Source organism: Cebidichthys violaceus, unplaced genomic scaffold (genome assembly GCF_023349555.1).
Source record: "Cebidichthys violaceus isolate CVI_PGR_0920_01 unplaced genomic scaffold, fCebVio1.0.p SCAF_2, whole genome shotgun sequence".
In the NCBI taxonomy this organism is placed as follows: domain Eukaryota; kingdom Metazoa; phylum Chordata; class Actinopteri; order Perciformes; family Stichaeidae; genus Cebidichthys; species Cebidichthys violaceus.
Genome location: NW_027176372.1, coordinates 19,438,517 through 19,455,833, shown reverse-complemented (window position 1 = coordinate 19,455,833; position 17,317 = coordinate 19,438,517). Strand labels below are relative to the sequence as shown.

General features: G+C 41.4%; 1 protein-coding gene across 2 annotated transcripts in view; it reads left to right on the top strand.

Annotated features, from left to right (window-relative positions):
* Positions 1-17,317, top strand: part of drp2 (dystrophin related protein 2) — a 68,961-nt gene that overhangs the window by 2,980 nt on the left and 48,664 nt on the right. For both annotated transcript variants that reach the window (XM_068715056.1, XM_068715057.1), the window contains exon 2: positions 10,777-10,933. In XM_068715056.1, coding sequence (XP_068571157.1) covers positions 10,777-10,933 — 157 coding nt within the window. The remainder of the gene's footprint in view (positions 1-10,776; positions 10,934-17,317) is intronic.

Genomic DNA, 17,317 nt, shown 5'->3' with positions numbered 1-17,317 from the left:
ATGGGCCGCAACGTTGTTTTTGCGCTGTCTCTCATAATCACCGCTGACTGATTATCAATATATATATATATATATATATATATATATATATATATATATATATATATATATAAGAGACATATATCACTGCAAGCTTATTGCTGAGGCCGTTCATCCATCTGTAACTGTACAAAATACAGTATGAGAGCGTGGGTGGTTTCAGTGAATTTAAGCTATTTGCTCGCTGGAGAAAAGTTTCAATGGCTGTGTGATTCACTCAATGGACAATCAGGGAATTATCTGGCATTTTCTTTCACATTCCTTCATATGTGTTCATTTGCTTGGAGTGTACACAGCGTTAACACATCTCAAAGATGAAAATGAAGCACATGGCTACATCCTCCAGTGAAGCTAAGCTAACCGGCTGCTGGCTGCGGCTTCTTATTCACAGCACAGAGTGGTATCGATCTCCTCATCTCTGCAAGGAAACGTGCAAGCGTGTTTCCCAAAACATGTCCGACCATCCCTTTAAAGTCAGCTAAATGGGATGTACTTATCCGTGTGTTTTTTGTAACTCATCTCTTGCTCAGTGTGTGTTATTGTTAGCAATGTGATCAAGCCGTATTTCCACTGAGACCAGCCGTACTTTGCACTCTATGGCAATCAAACACACGGCAGCTTGAAGCTGAATCATCACAAATCTCCCCTAGTGTGGTAGTAGCAGGACAAAATGCGTAGTCGGTAAACGGTATGACTTCTTCAAATGCATTTCCCATGTAACAATATAATGCATTGTGGAGATTTACTTTGTGCCACATGGGGAGGGGCCCCCACTTTTGCACTGCAGGGAATGCCCACCGACGATGTTGTGGGTGTCTTGGTGGCATGTTATGAATTTATTTGCTGCATGGCTTGAATAACTGCAGTGAGCCAGCCCGCCCACGCTCAGCGTCTGTCTGAGGGCAAGGGGAGACCTCTGAGTCTGTTGTTGCCTCAGTCTGTTTGTGTCATTACAACAATGTTCCCGTCTCTATTCACAAGTACAGATATCTGCTGATACGCTCCTCATTCAGGGTCTCTTATTCTCATTCATTTTCTCATTCAGTCTTTACTTTTTTTTTTCTTTCCTACTTCTCTTCTGGTCTGTTGTTGCTTATGCATCCTCCAGCTATATTCTTCTAGTCTTTCCCTTGCTAGCGCCCCCCACAGGCAGCCCAGGCTCAGTGCGTTGCCCTCTGGTGGTTCTGTGCTCCACTTTGCCTACATACCTCTCAGGCAAGTTAGAGTTTAATGCCTGCAGGACTTATTGAGCTCCAATTACGCGTTAACGATAATTCTATTGTTCAAGGTCAGGGGTGAAACCCTGATGCTGCTAGGGGGGTTTGTGATTGGAGGTGTGTGTGCGCCATCAATCATTTAGTCGCTTGTAGGATTTTGCTTTCACTGCTGCCTGAGAATCGTTTTGGGATTCAGTGGTTTATTTCAGGGTATGAAAACGGCATCATTTTCCCAGGATGCCATGCACATATTTGCTCAGTCTCATGGTATTACTGTAATACTGATTGATTTGGTTTGAGCTTCTGGGCCAAATATTTAAAAATGTGACCTACATTTCAGGTTTTTGGGTTTACCTGAGGTTCCATTTGGTGACATTTTTAATAACTCTGTTATTCAAAGTTACTGTGAGGCACTTTTAACTGGTTGTGAAACCGTGTCATTTTAATTCTGACGCCTCTAAATGACCTACATAAGTAAACACGGCCATCAGCTGGAAGATTGGCTATTTCTATTAAATTATTCTTAATTCTTGTCATCGGTTCCGGCGGTCCGGGACAATCTGTTAAAAGCCCTGATCAATATGTTTTTTGATCAAACGAATTCTGCTTGTTTTTTGTATTTCATCATCTCGATTGGCTTGTTGTTAATTGGCATGTTTTACTGTTTAATCATTACTGAACTTTAACAGCAACTATAGATTTTGTTGTTACGTGATGTTAATCAAGGTATTAAAACCTGTCTGTCAGCTGTAGGGTGAAAGCAGCAATTTCCTTTCTCTGATCCGATATTCTTGTGCTGCTGTTTTGCACACCGGGTTCACAAAGAAAATAATTTTAATTTAAACCTCTACCTGTGAATCAGCAAAACATTAATGACACCTGCGGCCCACGGTTTCATTTAATCTGAACTCCTGCTGCTAAAAAGTAAAATAATTTCGCTTGTTCAAAAAGAAATGATTGTGGTGACTGGAGGCAAATATGGCCCACTGCTTCGTGGGATAATGAGTTCACATTAATTTGTATACTTCGTGTTGATGTCAAAGACTAATTAGCGACAGTTTGTATCTTCTACTCTCCTGCAGAGACATTTTAAGGTTTAGTGTTTTTAGGGGAAACTAGTTGCTGGTTGCTGGATATTTAACTTGTAATAATTCACCTTTTGGCCAGCAGCTGATTTATTGCTTAGTTTTTCTTTAACTTCCTCTCTCCTAAATGATAAAGTTGTATTAATGTTAACTGACCTCATCCAACAGTTAACCTGTTTAAAGCAATGTGATGAAAACAATAGAGCGTTTCCATGGTGTTGGCATGAAAAAAACTATTTAAGCACTGAGAATTACCACAATACGTGCACATTGCAACATTAGGTCTCAAGGCCACAACGCACTATGAAATCAAGCACACAGAATGTAGCCTCCACACGTCGCTACGTTAATTAACGGTTTAATCAGAATGTATTAGGACACACAGAGTCAGGCAAACAGGCAAAGCAAGTAATTACTGAGTACCACTCCTACACAGGGACAGAGAAAAACTGACAAATTGTGCCACCAATAGAGAAAGAAAAGAATAAATGGAAAAATAATTCCTCCTTAACTCAGTCACTGAAATAAACTGAATATGTTGACATATTTTGAATGGGAGTATTATCATTTATGATTATGATAATTGTAAGATTAACATCAGCAGCAGCAGCGGCTACAACAACAATTGTGGTAATGATAATTACTTTTTCTTCATTTGGCTGAGGGCTTTTTTATTTAAGATTGTTTTTTGGCATTTTTGCCTTTACTTGGCAGATGACAGTGAAGAAATGTTGGACAGAGAGACCTGTATGACATGCAGCAAAGGAGTCAAACCCGGGAGGTTATGGAGTCTATACAAAACGAGGCGGAGGCTTGAGTTGCTGTAGCTGCTAGACGCTCTGTACCGTCCTGCTTTCTTCATTACGACTCTCCCGCTTTTTTATTTAGGAGAGAAATTATCAGCCAACATACTGATCAGCTCTGTCCGCCCCAATCCCCCCAAACCCTGTTTCTCTCTGGAATACCAGTCTTGAAACTCTCTTCAATAAATACATATGTAGTTTGACTCTTGTTTTTTTATCAAGACGGCAACATTTTTTCAATACTGATGATATTACATCACAATCAAAGTTTATTCAGCGCTTGAAGTCGGATTGGCTTCAACTCTCTCACTGTTCAGCCCAAGTTACAACCCGTACCATGCCTTTTGAGGTTATAGTTGGCTTTAATATTGGGTGAGAATGGAAATGAGCTGTTGAAACAACACAAACACACTAGAAGTCTATTGCTACAAAACGACCAACATGTTTATTAAAAATGTCTATAAAAGCGGAATCTAGTTTTGATCAAATATGTTTTGCTATTTGCTATTCTCTATAAGGGTTTCTTCAGTTAGAACCAACAACTCCTCCTAATTAAATGTGACAATATGTTGTTTGTCCATGTGGTTTGGGTTAAAACCACTACTGCAATTAGCAAGTAAGTTGCTTTAATCCATTTTACAGTATGCTTACTGTCAAACTAATCACAGTATCTATACAATACTGTAATTATTTTTACAGTAATAACCACAGTACCGGCATTGTTATGACTATAACTACAGTATACAGTACAGTACTACTTGTTATCAGGGTAGCAGGTTATTGTATTTTCATATACTGCTAATGTTGGACTGCTGTAACATGCATCACTGCATTACACACTTTGAGTGTGTGTCGGTGAACTCACACATGCTTCTGCACATCAATGTTTCTGCATTTTAAGAACTTTTTATTCTAAAAAAATGTAATTAAATTGGACGATTCATTTACGTCTCCTTTACGTACGAGTGTCCTCATCAACACATTTATCACTTAAACCAGAAACACACTCGTGGCATGTGTGTGCTGACTGTACATAATGTAGGAATCTCTACATACTTTACAGAAGCAATCAAGAGTCTGTGTCAGTAAATTGTTTTGTAAGTGTGAGTGTCATATGGAGGCGCTCGTGATTCACACAGGGAGTCTTCGAATGTGGGTTAATTATAGCAGTGAGTCACTTTGATACAGAGGAGGACAACTTGTTCTTATTAAGATGGTTTCTGTTCTGTTCTTAAAGCTACGCCTGTCAAGACCGTATTTAACGACATTATCATAATCAGACTGCAAATGAGAAAACAGGATTTTTCACCCTAAATTGTATTACTTGCCTAAATAATTCTGAAACTTGAAGGTCAGAGTAAATCAAAAGAAAGTCTTCGATAACTATCAAGTTATACGCAGAGTTACTTTCAGCCCAGCCAGTTCACTGATTCTACGTTTCAGGGTATTGATATGTACGTATCATTTTGCATTTTTTATTTTTTTATGTCAAACTTATATTGTAAACTTGTGTTGTCGTTTGAAGCTACACACATGCAAAATCTCCATCTATAGTTGTGACGAGGAGGCGCAACAGGAGTGTCCTCCCCGTGGGCATCAGCAGCTGTAAATCTTCAAACGCAGACAGTATTTCCAGTCGTGGGAAATGGCCCCAGTGGCTGGTTTGCTCTTGTTACTCGCCAGATGTGTTTCCCACAAATCTCAGTAAGGTGGCTGTTGAAAGAGACGCTTTAGGCAAGGCATCAGTAAAGTCCTGCACCACAAGAGAAGTCCCTGAATGCGTCACACGCAACACACACACACACACACACACACACACACACACACACACACACACACACACACACACACACACACACACACACTACCTCTACAGTGCAGGAAATAAAAAAAGGGAAGCAGAACGAGTGAGAAACCCAGTGAACGTTGGCAAGACATGAACATGCTGCTTGTATTTTACAGCTATCAGGCCACATTATTTATTGATATCGGAGTTAAAATCTTTCAGTTACCTACTGATGCCATTTGAGACCACCGGGGCATGCAATAGCCTTACAGTGTGGGCTGCATTCATTCCAAACAACAACTTCAGTTAAGGTGAGGGACGGCAGCCGCCCTAAGTGACACTGATCGGGTTTCTGTGGACTTTCCATTTCACAGGGTATCGTTTGACGTGCTGTACTAAGAGCAACTGTGAATGGAGCCGGTGATTTGGGCGGGTGTGTCAGGAAAGCCACAGTAGAGGTTACCTTGAGGACATTAGAGGGACCTGAAAACATATCAAGTTAATTAAGAAATAATGCAGGTAGTTTAATGAATAAGAGGTCCAAGCAGTTCACTTCTGGCTGCGTCTTCTCGTTATTCCTCCTGCAGTATTTTAAAACTGATCCGACTACACGGAAACATTAACATGTCTGTACTTTCTGTAGATGTAGAAGTAGAAGTTATTTTGAAGTTGGTTCCATACCTTTGTACCAACGGGTGAATTCAAACCCGCAATTTGGTCTGAACTTAGGTTAGACTGTTTTAAGCTTATTAGTGTGTATGTTGGTGGTTACATCAACAACTGATTTTAGTGCAGAAATGACAAACTAGATTTGAGATAATTTAGAAACGGTGTCTCCACCACATAGTTTGTCCACCAGAGACTGTAAAATCTCACCTATTATAAACTATGTAAAGAAAAAACAAACAAATGTGCATGTTTAAAAAAGTACTATCTATAACTATACTATACTATGTTGTCATCGGATTTTTTAAACTCTTGTTTATTGTTCTTGGTATCTACCTACAAAATACAGTATTAGTTGGGCTACAGTCTGAAAAAGTCAGTGTTATGATTCTCACATGATCTTGTGACATTGTGCAGATTAAATATTTCCCTAACCGTAACCAAACGATACTAAAAACATAAGGATTTGAACAAAACTGTTCTGTTCGTTTCTAATCTGATGTCTATTTATGATAAAAGTGTTGTAATATCATGTTATGGTCTTTGTACGGTATCATCTGCCCCTCAGGCTTCCTATGCACTTCCTCGCTGTGGTGACACAATGCAATGCAACGAAACATAAAGCCTGGCTCCACTTATTTCTCTTTCATATTGCTGAACCTAATCTTAGCAAACTAGCTAAGAGTGACAACATGACACAATACTTGTGTCTATCTTAATCTACTTTGATTCAAGCCGTTCACACTGTGGCCAAAAACCCATACATTTACACACCTTTTGAATACCTTTCAACTCAATCCAGTGCTGCTGTGTCAACGTGGCCCATCACACACACACACACACACACACACACACACACACACACACACCCTTGCATTTTTTTTTCCAACTCGCGCAACATCTCTGCAATTGCAAGACAAAGAGAGAGGGGAAGACAGGAGATAGGAATGGGGCTGTTCTCAAAACTTCTCTGGGCCCCCGAGGCTCCACACTCGCTGGCTCCACACTCGCTGGCTCCGCTCTCCTAAAACAGCAGAAGCCCTGCTCCTATCTGCTATGCATTAATTAATCATTGAACCGAGCACTAAGCCTCTCTCTGTAATCTCTCCGACTGATTGGGGAGTTGGATTTTCTGTTTGACCGTGTTATTTACTTTGGATGTTAACTGTCAAGAAATGTGAAGATAAAACCGTTATTAGCATGCAATAGAGTTTCCCAACTCTGAAAACACTGAGTAACGCTAAATATAAAACTCAAGGTTTTCTAAACAGCAACACCCTTAATATTTACACACAAAACATGACGATTCTTATCCACAGCTGCCGACGGCGTTGAGCTGATAGCGGTTCTCAAGGACACACGGATTGATTGATACATTAATCAGTGTATTCACGTTCGTAATAAAGGTTGGTCTCTCTCATGCTGGGCTACTTATTTTATCAGTTCTGAGTCCTTTGCTTGAAGAATCCAGGAAAAGAAAAAGTCTACAAAGTTTATTATGACAATACTGTTATTTTCCCAGTTTAGACATCACGTGTTCCCTGGTGAGATTGGTTGTCTTTCATTCTTGAAACTGTTGTCTGCGATGCCGACAGACGACTCTGCGCGTCGAGTCTGTCCTGTTGTCTGTCAAGTCACACAGCATCTCATTAGTCCATTCGTACTGACCTTCCTTGACATATTGACATTGGCGAACCCCTGATCTGCATCTTAAAGGATAAGGTCTGCTGATATTTCTTTTATTCCCAACAAATCAAAAGAAAAACCAAAAATGAACTGATCCCGCTTATGATTTGTTTGTTATGGGTTGTTCATCTGTGATGCATCACACACACCAATAAGCCACACTCTTCCATTGGGTCATTACACTGCATATGCACACTTGTTAATACACAACCCTGCTGCAGCTGAAAATAGACATTTTATTTTTACAAGACAGACAGTATCTGCATAAGTTTGGCTCCTGACTCTGTGATTTTCTGATGTGGTCATCTGTGGAAAACCATTGCCCATACCTTGGACCAATGCTTTTTTTATTTTTCATATCTTAATATGAGAGGTGCTGCTCGTAGTGATGAAACCACAGATAATATTCATCCGACCCTGCAGCATCTTTCAGCTCATTGTTTTAGGTTTCACTGTTTTTTGTTAACTTTCATCGGCCACATCAACGTTGTTTTAAGACGCATACTTTTCACCTGAGGAAATAATTGAGACCAGCACAGACCTAAAATAGAGGCCAACTTCTAATGACAGTTAAATGTTGCTTCATGTCTGTTTGGCTTTTCAAATGGGCAACAGTTTGCCAACAAATTCACCATATCAACTTAAGAAAGTGATAATACGTCAGTGTTGTGTTTGCAGCTTGTTGCTCGGGCCCAAAGGGGCCCAAAAAAATCAATTAATACTTGTTTAATGTCCAACTCAAATTACCCTTCACAAAGATGGAGGAGCACACACACCCTACCGGTTTCCACTTTAGCACACACTTGGCATCTCCTACTCAAACACACAGAACTTGGCCCATAAATAGCACTTAAACTGATATCATGATGTTTCCACTGGAGATAAAATAGCTTCAGTCAGCCTCCTCTACTGGCAAACCTTTAGCCTGGTCTCCCCACAGCTTAGCAGGGTGAGAGTTGTTCTTGGCAGCACCCGCCATGTGACGACGTTTCTAATACAGCGCGGGCAGTGCACTATTTGTCTCACCCTCTGTGTGTGTGTGTGTGTGTGTGTGTGTGTAATGGAAGCAGTAATGGGTAAGTGTACTGTGTGCTGTGTTTGTGTACGAGTGTGTGAAACGTGTGGTTTTGAAGCGCTTCGAAACTTCTCTGCTAAAGTGCCAGGGTCATCCTTTGATGGATGGCCTCACTTAGACGTATCTGAGGGTCGGGCTCGCTCTGATTTGAGTCAGAAACCTTTCATGTTTTTTGTGTGTTTGTCTTGTATTCACGCTTGTTATGGACTGAGAGCCGGTTCTGCGGGGGCTATAGAAAACTAGATCCTCTCAGATTCACAGCAAGCTAAGCTGGAGGGGCGACACGAGGCTAGGGGGCAGCATGGTCTGCTTCACACAGGTTTCCTGACACGGGGTTGAACAAAGAGGCCTATAAACTCTGAAAAGTCCACTTACAAGCTTGATTTCACCTTTCCATCTCTCCTCCTTAAAGTTGCAAAGCTTTTTCCCTCATGCCCTCCTGCACCCGGCCTCCCTGACGTGATACCTAATTCCCTCATGTGTCAGCGGCTCATCTGCTTGCATGCTAATGGTGCAGCCGTGAGTGTTTTCTTGGACTCCGCACAGGATTTGCTTATGTTAACCATATGTTTTGCAAAATTGTGATTATTGTGTTTGACTACATTCAGACTTCTTCCGTCCTGAAGTGTTCCTCTGACTTCACTTACACTTTCCTCTGAATATCAGTCCAATTACATTTCTGAGCTGTTCCCCCTCATTTATAATCATGAGCAGTGACACTTAGACGGCCTGTTTCTCTTTCTGACTCTTGCTCTCACTCCCACTCGTCGTCTCTGATGTGACAGTGCTGGCAAATTGTGATGTGCACGAAAAAATGTTATTTGAGTGCTGGCTTCTGGTGTGTAATTGAAACACTGGGACACTTTTACACCGCTTTCCCCTCACCCCTCCAGTGCCAGCTGTGCCACTGATGAGCAGTATAGTTGCCTCAGACATCTCTCATGCTGCTGGCAGGTGGCAAGCAGATACAGTCTCTGTTATTTGTTCCTGGTTTACGCAAACAAACCTGCAGCAACTCTAAGCTCTCACCACCTAGTATGTGCCACAAGATACTTTATGCTTGTTTTGCTTTGACATTGTGATTTAACACTGTTGCAGGAAGACATACTGTATAGTGTCCTGTAGTTTGGAGATGCATGGTTCGGCTCAGATGACACCCAGTTCTGCATGTACTTGCTTACTTTACCACTCAGATTTAGGCAGGTTTGCATCTAAAACATCTAAGTAATTCTCAAAACAACGGATCCCTGATTTATACCAGAGGTCAAATCTGAGAAAAGAACCCTCACTGGTTGATGATTGACTCGTCATAATGACTAAGACGTTAAAATAATGAAACAGAATTGTTCTTGTGTTGCGCTGTAGAACTGGCAGAGTTCCGGGGGAGTTTTTTTTTTTTTTGCAAATGGTCAATTATAATAATTACATTTACACATTTTAATGGTTCATTATTTATCACTTACCATCATTATCGTCACCCCATGCTTGTTCAAAAAGCATGACTATGTTAGAATACAGCATTCCGTTCCAGAATTGTCCAGAGTGACGTGATCAGTGAGGTGTAACAAATTTAAATCCTATTTGTTCCCTTCATAACTCTTTCAAGGTGAAGTTGTGGCCTTCGGGGACAGCAAATCGTTGACCTTCTCACTGCAGTGTCAACAATGTGTCTTCTGACAGTTTGACGTCTGCTTTTTCATATAGTCGTCCAAATTAAGAACAGTGAAGAGTCAATCAAGGTCCTGTGGAATAGGACATTGCATTAAGATGTTTCTGTTGACCCATGCATCATTACTGGATTAGAACTGAAGGTTAGGTTCAGAGGTTGATGGAGTTTTATGTTTTGGATGTTAACAAAGCTAATACTGTCTTGGTATTATGGATAGTGGGCTACTTAAAATAATTAATAATAGTTGTATTGGAATAGGCTATACAGAATGTAGGCCACACAGACAGAGAGTCACAGAGAGAGAGAGAGAGAGACAGCTCCTCCCCCACAGTCCTCCTCAGTTTGTGAGATGATATTCCAGCATAAGTAAACAGTAACACGTAGTGAACTACTCCCTGCTGAGTTTAAACTGTTCTGCTAGATATCCAAAATGCTCCCACACTGGCCGATTTAAGAGTCTTCTTTTGGCAGATATAAGAGATTCGTTTTCACGTGGGCTACAATGCAGGAATCAGGACACCACAGATTTCGTAGTTTCTACTGTTCTTACAGTAATGAAACTGTGACGTTATGTAACTGTGGTTACGGCAAGACCGGTTAATCCTGACAGTTGTGACCAAATTTGATCTGCAATATTTGGTTGGAGTGTTGGAGAGCATTTGAGCTAACTGTGTGTGCGTGTGTGCGTGTGTGTGTGTGTGTGTGTGTGTGTGTGTGTGCGTGTGTGTGTGTGTGTGTGTGTGTCGGCAGGGTGCGACTGGAGGCCTTCTCCGACAACAGCGGGAAGCTGCAGCTCTCTCTGCAGGAGATCATAGAATGGCTGACAGCCAAGGACGAGGAGTTGTCGGAGCAGCTGCCCATAGGAGGCGACGTGGGGGCCGTCCAGCATCAGAGAGAGTTCCACCAGGTAAAGTGGATTATGATACTTTTTTAGTGCAAATAGTGCACCCCCAGTACAAACACTGATGGGATGGAGTCTATATTCTGCCCACGGGTAAATCCATATCCACGTCATGTCTATACCCACACAAAAACACACTTGTACTCAGAAAAATTGGGCCTCGTGTGTGAGGGGACTCATGCTACAGTACAGAGTGTCCTTTGATAAAGCCCCTATATATGCATCCATGTGGGAGCAGTGTGAAAAATATATTGAGGGTGTCCCAAGGGTAATGTGCTTTGATCTGTGATGTCTTTGAGATGTCAGAGGCAGGGGGTTAGAAGCAGTGTTTGTAGCGGCTGGTAAGTGGGGGAATTCGCTGTTACTGGAGACGGTTATCATGGTAAAGTGACATGAGGAGCAGTCGGGTATTATGGGTTGTGTGTGTGTGTGTGTGTGTGTGTGTGTGTTTTTTTTAGAGGCGTTTGCAGATAACAGAGTTTGTAGATATCACAAATATTGGTCAAAGCTGAATTTATTGTCCAGCCTGAATCAATAGTGCTTTCTCCAGGTTTCAGCTAGCCGTTGCTATTGATGGAGGTGGGGCTCTGAGCACCGCAGTGTGTGTGTTGGGAGTGCCAAGGACCGAGTCTAGTGCAAATTCATCTTTTCTGGAAAGAAGTGGTTTATTAAATGCGTAAATAAACCGTAGAATTTAACTACAGTTGTAACCGCTTACAGGCTCAAGGCTGTCCGGGTCAAATTGATGACTATAAGCTGATTACAACTAAAACTTTGTTCTTTACCTTTATTCCTCATGCAGATTACCATCTAATGGCTATTTGTATATTTATAACATGCATATAAAATAGGCCTAATGAAATGCACAGTTGGTTGTTTCAAAACACAGCCTCTTGATGAGGGTGGCTTCGACTACAGGTGCTTTCTGTTTTCTGTCTCCATCACTAGCAGCCTTGACTCCTTGTTTGAGTAACTACACAAGACAGCCTGAGGAACATCAAGCTTTGCTGCATCTTGTTGGCTCGGTTTTGGCAATTTGTGATGCATAAGCTTCAAGGAGGCTTTGTTTTTTATTGAGAGAAAATTACTCTCTTTTTCCATTCATGATTTCATTGTGCGCGCAGCACCAGCCTCAGGTAGGCAGGAATGAGTTTGCACTCAGTTGAGTTGAGGGCGGCAACTCGATTAATCTGCAGATTATTTCCCTGCTTAATCAAATAATCATTTGGCTTATAAAACATCAGAAAGTGGTTGAAGAATGATAGAAGTCCAAAAGCCAAAATATACTCATGTTTGAGGAAGATGCAATCATCAAATGTTTGGCATTTGTGCTTAGAATTTGACTTGAATCGATCAATGAATCGATCATAGCTATAATACTGATCTATAAATGTATGAATTGGTGCAGCTCTAGATGGAACAACAAGGCAGTAGATCATTATAAGACACCTAAAACGCATAAACCACACAAACACACAGTCTGCACAGTACAACCATGATTTATTTTTTTAAATCCAGTGACTCTTTGTTAAACACGTTCGTGTTGATCACCACTGAGCCAAGTGAGGATTAGCTGCTTCAGTTTTCATCTCTTTGTGATGGCGATCAGTCAACAATAATGTGTGCTGAATAAAGTAAAAAAAAAAATGGTATCAGATGTTTTATTTCTCATTATTCAATAGTTTTCGACAAACATTTTGTTTAGGCTGGTAATGCCTTTGGAGCTGCTACGCCTACTCCTACCGTCAACCCTGCTGACTCAGCGCCAAGCATTGATCCCCTCCCTCCAAGTAACCCCCACTTCTCCTTCCAGTCAGTACAGGAGATTGAGTTGCTCAGGGAGCTGCTCAAACTGGATCCTCATATTTCAGCTGTACTGGATACTCTAGATCCTTTCTTTCTTGAGTAATTTACTCATATTATCGTAGCCCCAACTTCTCCTTGCAGACCTATGTATTCCCCCAAGACTGGAAATCGGCTGCTGTCACCCCTCGCTATTTCCATTTTGTGTTGGGTGACCGTGGCTAAGTGGAGAGCAGGGCTGCCTTTCAATCAGAGGGTTGGCGGTTCAATCCCCGGCTCCAGCTAGTCTCATGTCAATGTGTCCTTGAGCAAGACACTTAACCTCTGCGGTGTGTAGATAAATACTGAGTTGTAAGTTGCTTTGGATAAAACCGTCTGCTAAATGACTGTAATGTCTTGCCTATCCAAAGGTTTTGAGAAACTGGTCAACAAACGCTTAAAGTGTTAAATGACATGTTATGTGCCATCAATAGGAAAGAATACTCTGTAGCTTTGTTTGTTGATTTGGCAAAGGCATTTGATTCTATGGACCATACCATTCTGCTTGACAACTTCAAGGACATATACCTTACAGAATGTGGTCTGGCATGATTTAACAGCTATTTTTCTGGGCGTGTACAGTTAGAGCTAAGGGTTACCTATCTGCCCCACTGTCCCTGTCCAAGGGTGTCTCCTCAGGGGTCCATTCTAGGTCCAACCTTATTCAAAATCTACATAAACGGAGTTGCTCACTCTGCAGGTGGCTCTCACATCCATTTGTATGCTGGTGACACCGTCTTGTACACATCTAGCTTCTCCCTGAATACCACCCGGACTTCCCTGCAGCACAACATCAATAGTATCCAACATCACCTTCTCTTAAACATGACCAAAACAAAATGTGTTGTTTTTTTTCAACAGACACTTACCACAAACTGCCTGCCCTCTCCAAATGTCCTCCATGGATGGACCAGAACTCCAATTTGTGGATTCCTATAAGTAATAGAATTGTTTTCCTGTACTGTAACAAAGCCTCCTTTACCCACTTTGCAAAGCACACCCTGGTTAAAAGGACAATTCTTCCCATTTTAGACTCTGTTGATGTAAACTACAGGTCCGCCTCCAAAAATCTTCTGAATAAACTAGATGTCATCTAGCACACCACTATTCGCTTTGTCACCGGTGCTCTTTTCAACACTAATCACTGCAGGATTAGTAGCCTTTTTAACTTTTTTATTTTTTATAGTAATAAAGTTCAAGGCTTAAAGGAACTTCAGTAAGAGTTGCTGACAGAGAAGTGAACCACCTTCTCCTCCTCCTGTCAGATAATTCCTCCATGGTTCAGTGATTTGAACTGCTTTTAAATCCCTTCAAGGGCTTGTGTGGATAGAAGGGCTCACAAACTCAGAGACTCAGACCTTATTGATCACGACACAAATCAGTGCTTGTTTATCTTTCCAATACATATTTACTTCTTCCTATTGAGGGCAGCAAACTAATACTTTCTCTAAAAACCTGTGATCAAAATTTGACTTTCTGGTTGTCAACAGATTCTGCGGTTGAACAAGAGTTCAACTGAAATGAAATGCTGTCTGTTTATTTTCCCTTTCAGGAACACAGGCCGAATAACATTTGCAACATACAACAAGCTTCGGCAAGTCTGTGTTGACATGGACAGATTTTAGTTTGGTAGTTATTTAAAGTTATTTAGCCGGGAAATGTAATGTAAGATATATTTCACCTCATCAGAGCAGTGACAAAAATCCTGTATTTCACTCTTCCCTGAATACGATACAAAAATACAAAACTTTATTGATCCTTAGGAGGGAAATTAAGAGTGATTCAGCAAGTCCCCCAACAAAACATAAAGAGTCTAAGTTGATGTAGTGAATATGATAATTACATTTTTTTAAATTAATTTATTGTTATTTGTTGATTTCATTTAGCCAGAGTTTCCCAGTGTGATGCCACAACTCTTCGAGACTGATAACTCTGCATCGTGTTGAGATCAATGTTCTGTGTGTATGTGCAGGACCTTTAACCACTATACAGGGGTTCATCTCATTATCCTTATCTCCTCCACTCTCTTTCCCATAGTCATCGCTCACTGCACTGGAATGAGGTGCTTTTGCCTCGTAGGGTTGCAACTTCTCTTTTGAAAGAATCTGCACACCCACACAATTGTATCCCATTATTTTTTGGCAAATTAGACCTCTTTATTTATGGTTAAAGTTGGTTTGGGGCTTTTGTTAAGAGCACCAAACTACAGGTGTAAATTAACAGGTGCAACAAAACTAACCAGGGAGTCAGAGATATGTCTGTGAAGCACAGCTTAAATGGGTGGATCACATGAGTGAAGGGCCTTTGAGCCCTTGCTGCAGCGTTTACTCACACTGACCAGAAAGCCTCAGGTCACTGGTAGCATTAAATACATACAGTCATATTAGACTTCCTGTATTTTGCAAGCTGACAGCATCATTTGAGGGTTTCAATATTATGTCAGTATCTTTATTGTTTCATTGGGCAGATCAAAATAAAATAAATGGCTTTTTTTTGGTGTTAAAGACTCCCACTGGTGGGACAGAAACAAAAATCCCAGGATGTCTTAAAGGCAGGAAAGTCTCTCCACTGAAATCCTTTTTTAATTGACATGTTATATAGCCCTGTGTGAGCTGTGTTGGGGGAGACTCATAAAGACTCATAAAGTTGGTACAGACAGGAGTTGCCCAGCAGGCAGGTGTGTGTGTGTATGTGTGTCTGTGAGTGTGTGTGAGAATGTGTGTGTGTGTGTGTGTGTGTGTGTGTGTGTGTGCATGTGTTTGTGTGCACCTGTCTTCCTGTTAGGGGCCTGTTCAAAAATAGCTCCAGACAACAAGCAGAATCTGACACATAGCTAAATCTTAACAGAGATAAATCTTATTATTCTTATTATTTGAATAAATCCACATTGAGCTACCACAATGTCTAAATCAAGAGAACAATAAAGATTCAAATGAAGACATTAAAATGTACTTGAAGGTGTGTGTGTGGGTGTGTGTGTGTGAAGGGTAAACGTTATGCTATTCTTGGTCCTGTGTGACAGAAAGCATTTGGAGAAACGCCACCTGGGATGTTCGGGATGTTCTTTCATTTCTCGGTAAATCACCTTAGTTGTGCTTGATATATCTCAGCAACTGTAACTGGTTCAGACATGAAGACGTGCATGCACGCACGCACACACACACACACATACACACACACACCCCCACACATACACACACACACAGTAGCCTTCATTCACACATATTTGTAATTGGTTCTGTAAGTACAGCAGAGTGTCCCTTTCCACCCTCTTTCCAATTTTCTGTGCTGTCAGTTTGTGCAGTGTTTCTGAAAGGTGACTTGTATCGACAGCAGAAGGGTTGTGGATCCCGTTTAATCCCACTCCAACTCCCATCTTGACGTGTGCGCTGTGAAATCATCCTCCCAATTAACAGGACAACAGAGAAACAACACCACTCTCACTTGTTCACAATCCTGCAGTTGCTTTTATCCCCTTTACTCTCCCTCTTTATTTCTCTTTACCCTCTTCATCCTTCTTTTGTCATGCACACTCTCTCCATGCTTTAAGACACCGCAGTCCATGTTCTCTCTTTCCACAGCTATCCCTCCAACATTGATGGAGCTGCTTAGTGATGCACAGGCCTTAAAAATCACTAAGTCATTCATAGGATTCACTGTTGAACATGCCTGCTCTCCTCTCCTCTCCCTCTTTTTCTTCCTCTCTAAAATGTTCCATTTTCCACACAGCGCCTTTATAATCTGAGATGTCTCGGACTGCCTCGTTTGGTCGCTCTAAAACTTTTCCGACAAAGCAGGGAGGGAAATTGCATCCCAGTTTTCTATAGAGAATTAAAGCGTTTTAAGAAATGTGAATTATTGATCTTAAGTGGATTTATTCTGATGTCGTTTTTGAGTGTGGGAAGATTTCTCGCTGTGCTGCATTTTGTGTGTGTGTGTGTGTGTGTGTGTGTGTGTGTGTGCATTTGCATGTGTATTGGTTTGGGAGCATGTTCATTGTGTGTCTATTTGGGGTGGCGAGTTTGGGCGGGAAGATATGTCTGTGAGGGTTGTGTATGTGCGTGTGTGTGTGTGTGTGTGTGTGTGTGTGTGTGTGTATGTGTTTGGGTGCTTGGATAAGTGAATGAATTCGGCAATGGGAGGGATTTTGTGCATCTGCAGCAGCTGCAGAATCTTCTCTGCCTCATGCGACAGGGATAATGAAATAAAAATTCCTCCTCCTCTGTGTAGACAGAAGCACACTGAGGGAGGAGTAAGAGAAATGCCATCAACATGTTTAGATGAAATGAAGTCAATGAAGTCATTTCCCCCCCTTGACTTTCTCTACCCCATGCATAATGTATCTTAATCTGATCTGAAGGCTTCGCTCTTAATGTTCCTTCAACCATAGATGAAGCCTCCGAGTGTGAAATTTAGCTGGAATTAAAGTTTTAACATGACAGCTGGCTCAGGGAATCCGTAGCTCAGCTCATCTTTGGGCGGCAAAGCAGCTAAAGAGAGTATGGAGAGAATAAAAAGAGCTAGAGAGGATGAAAAGAGGGGTAAAGG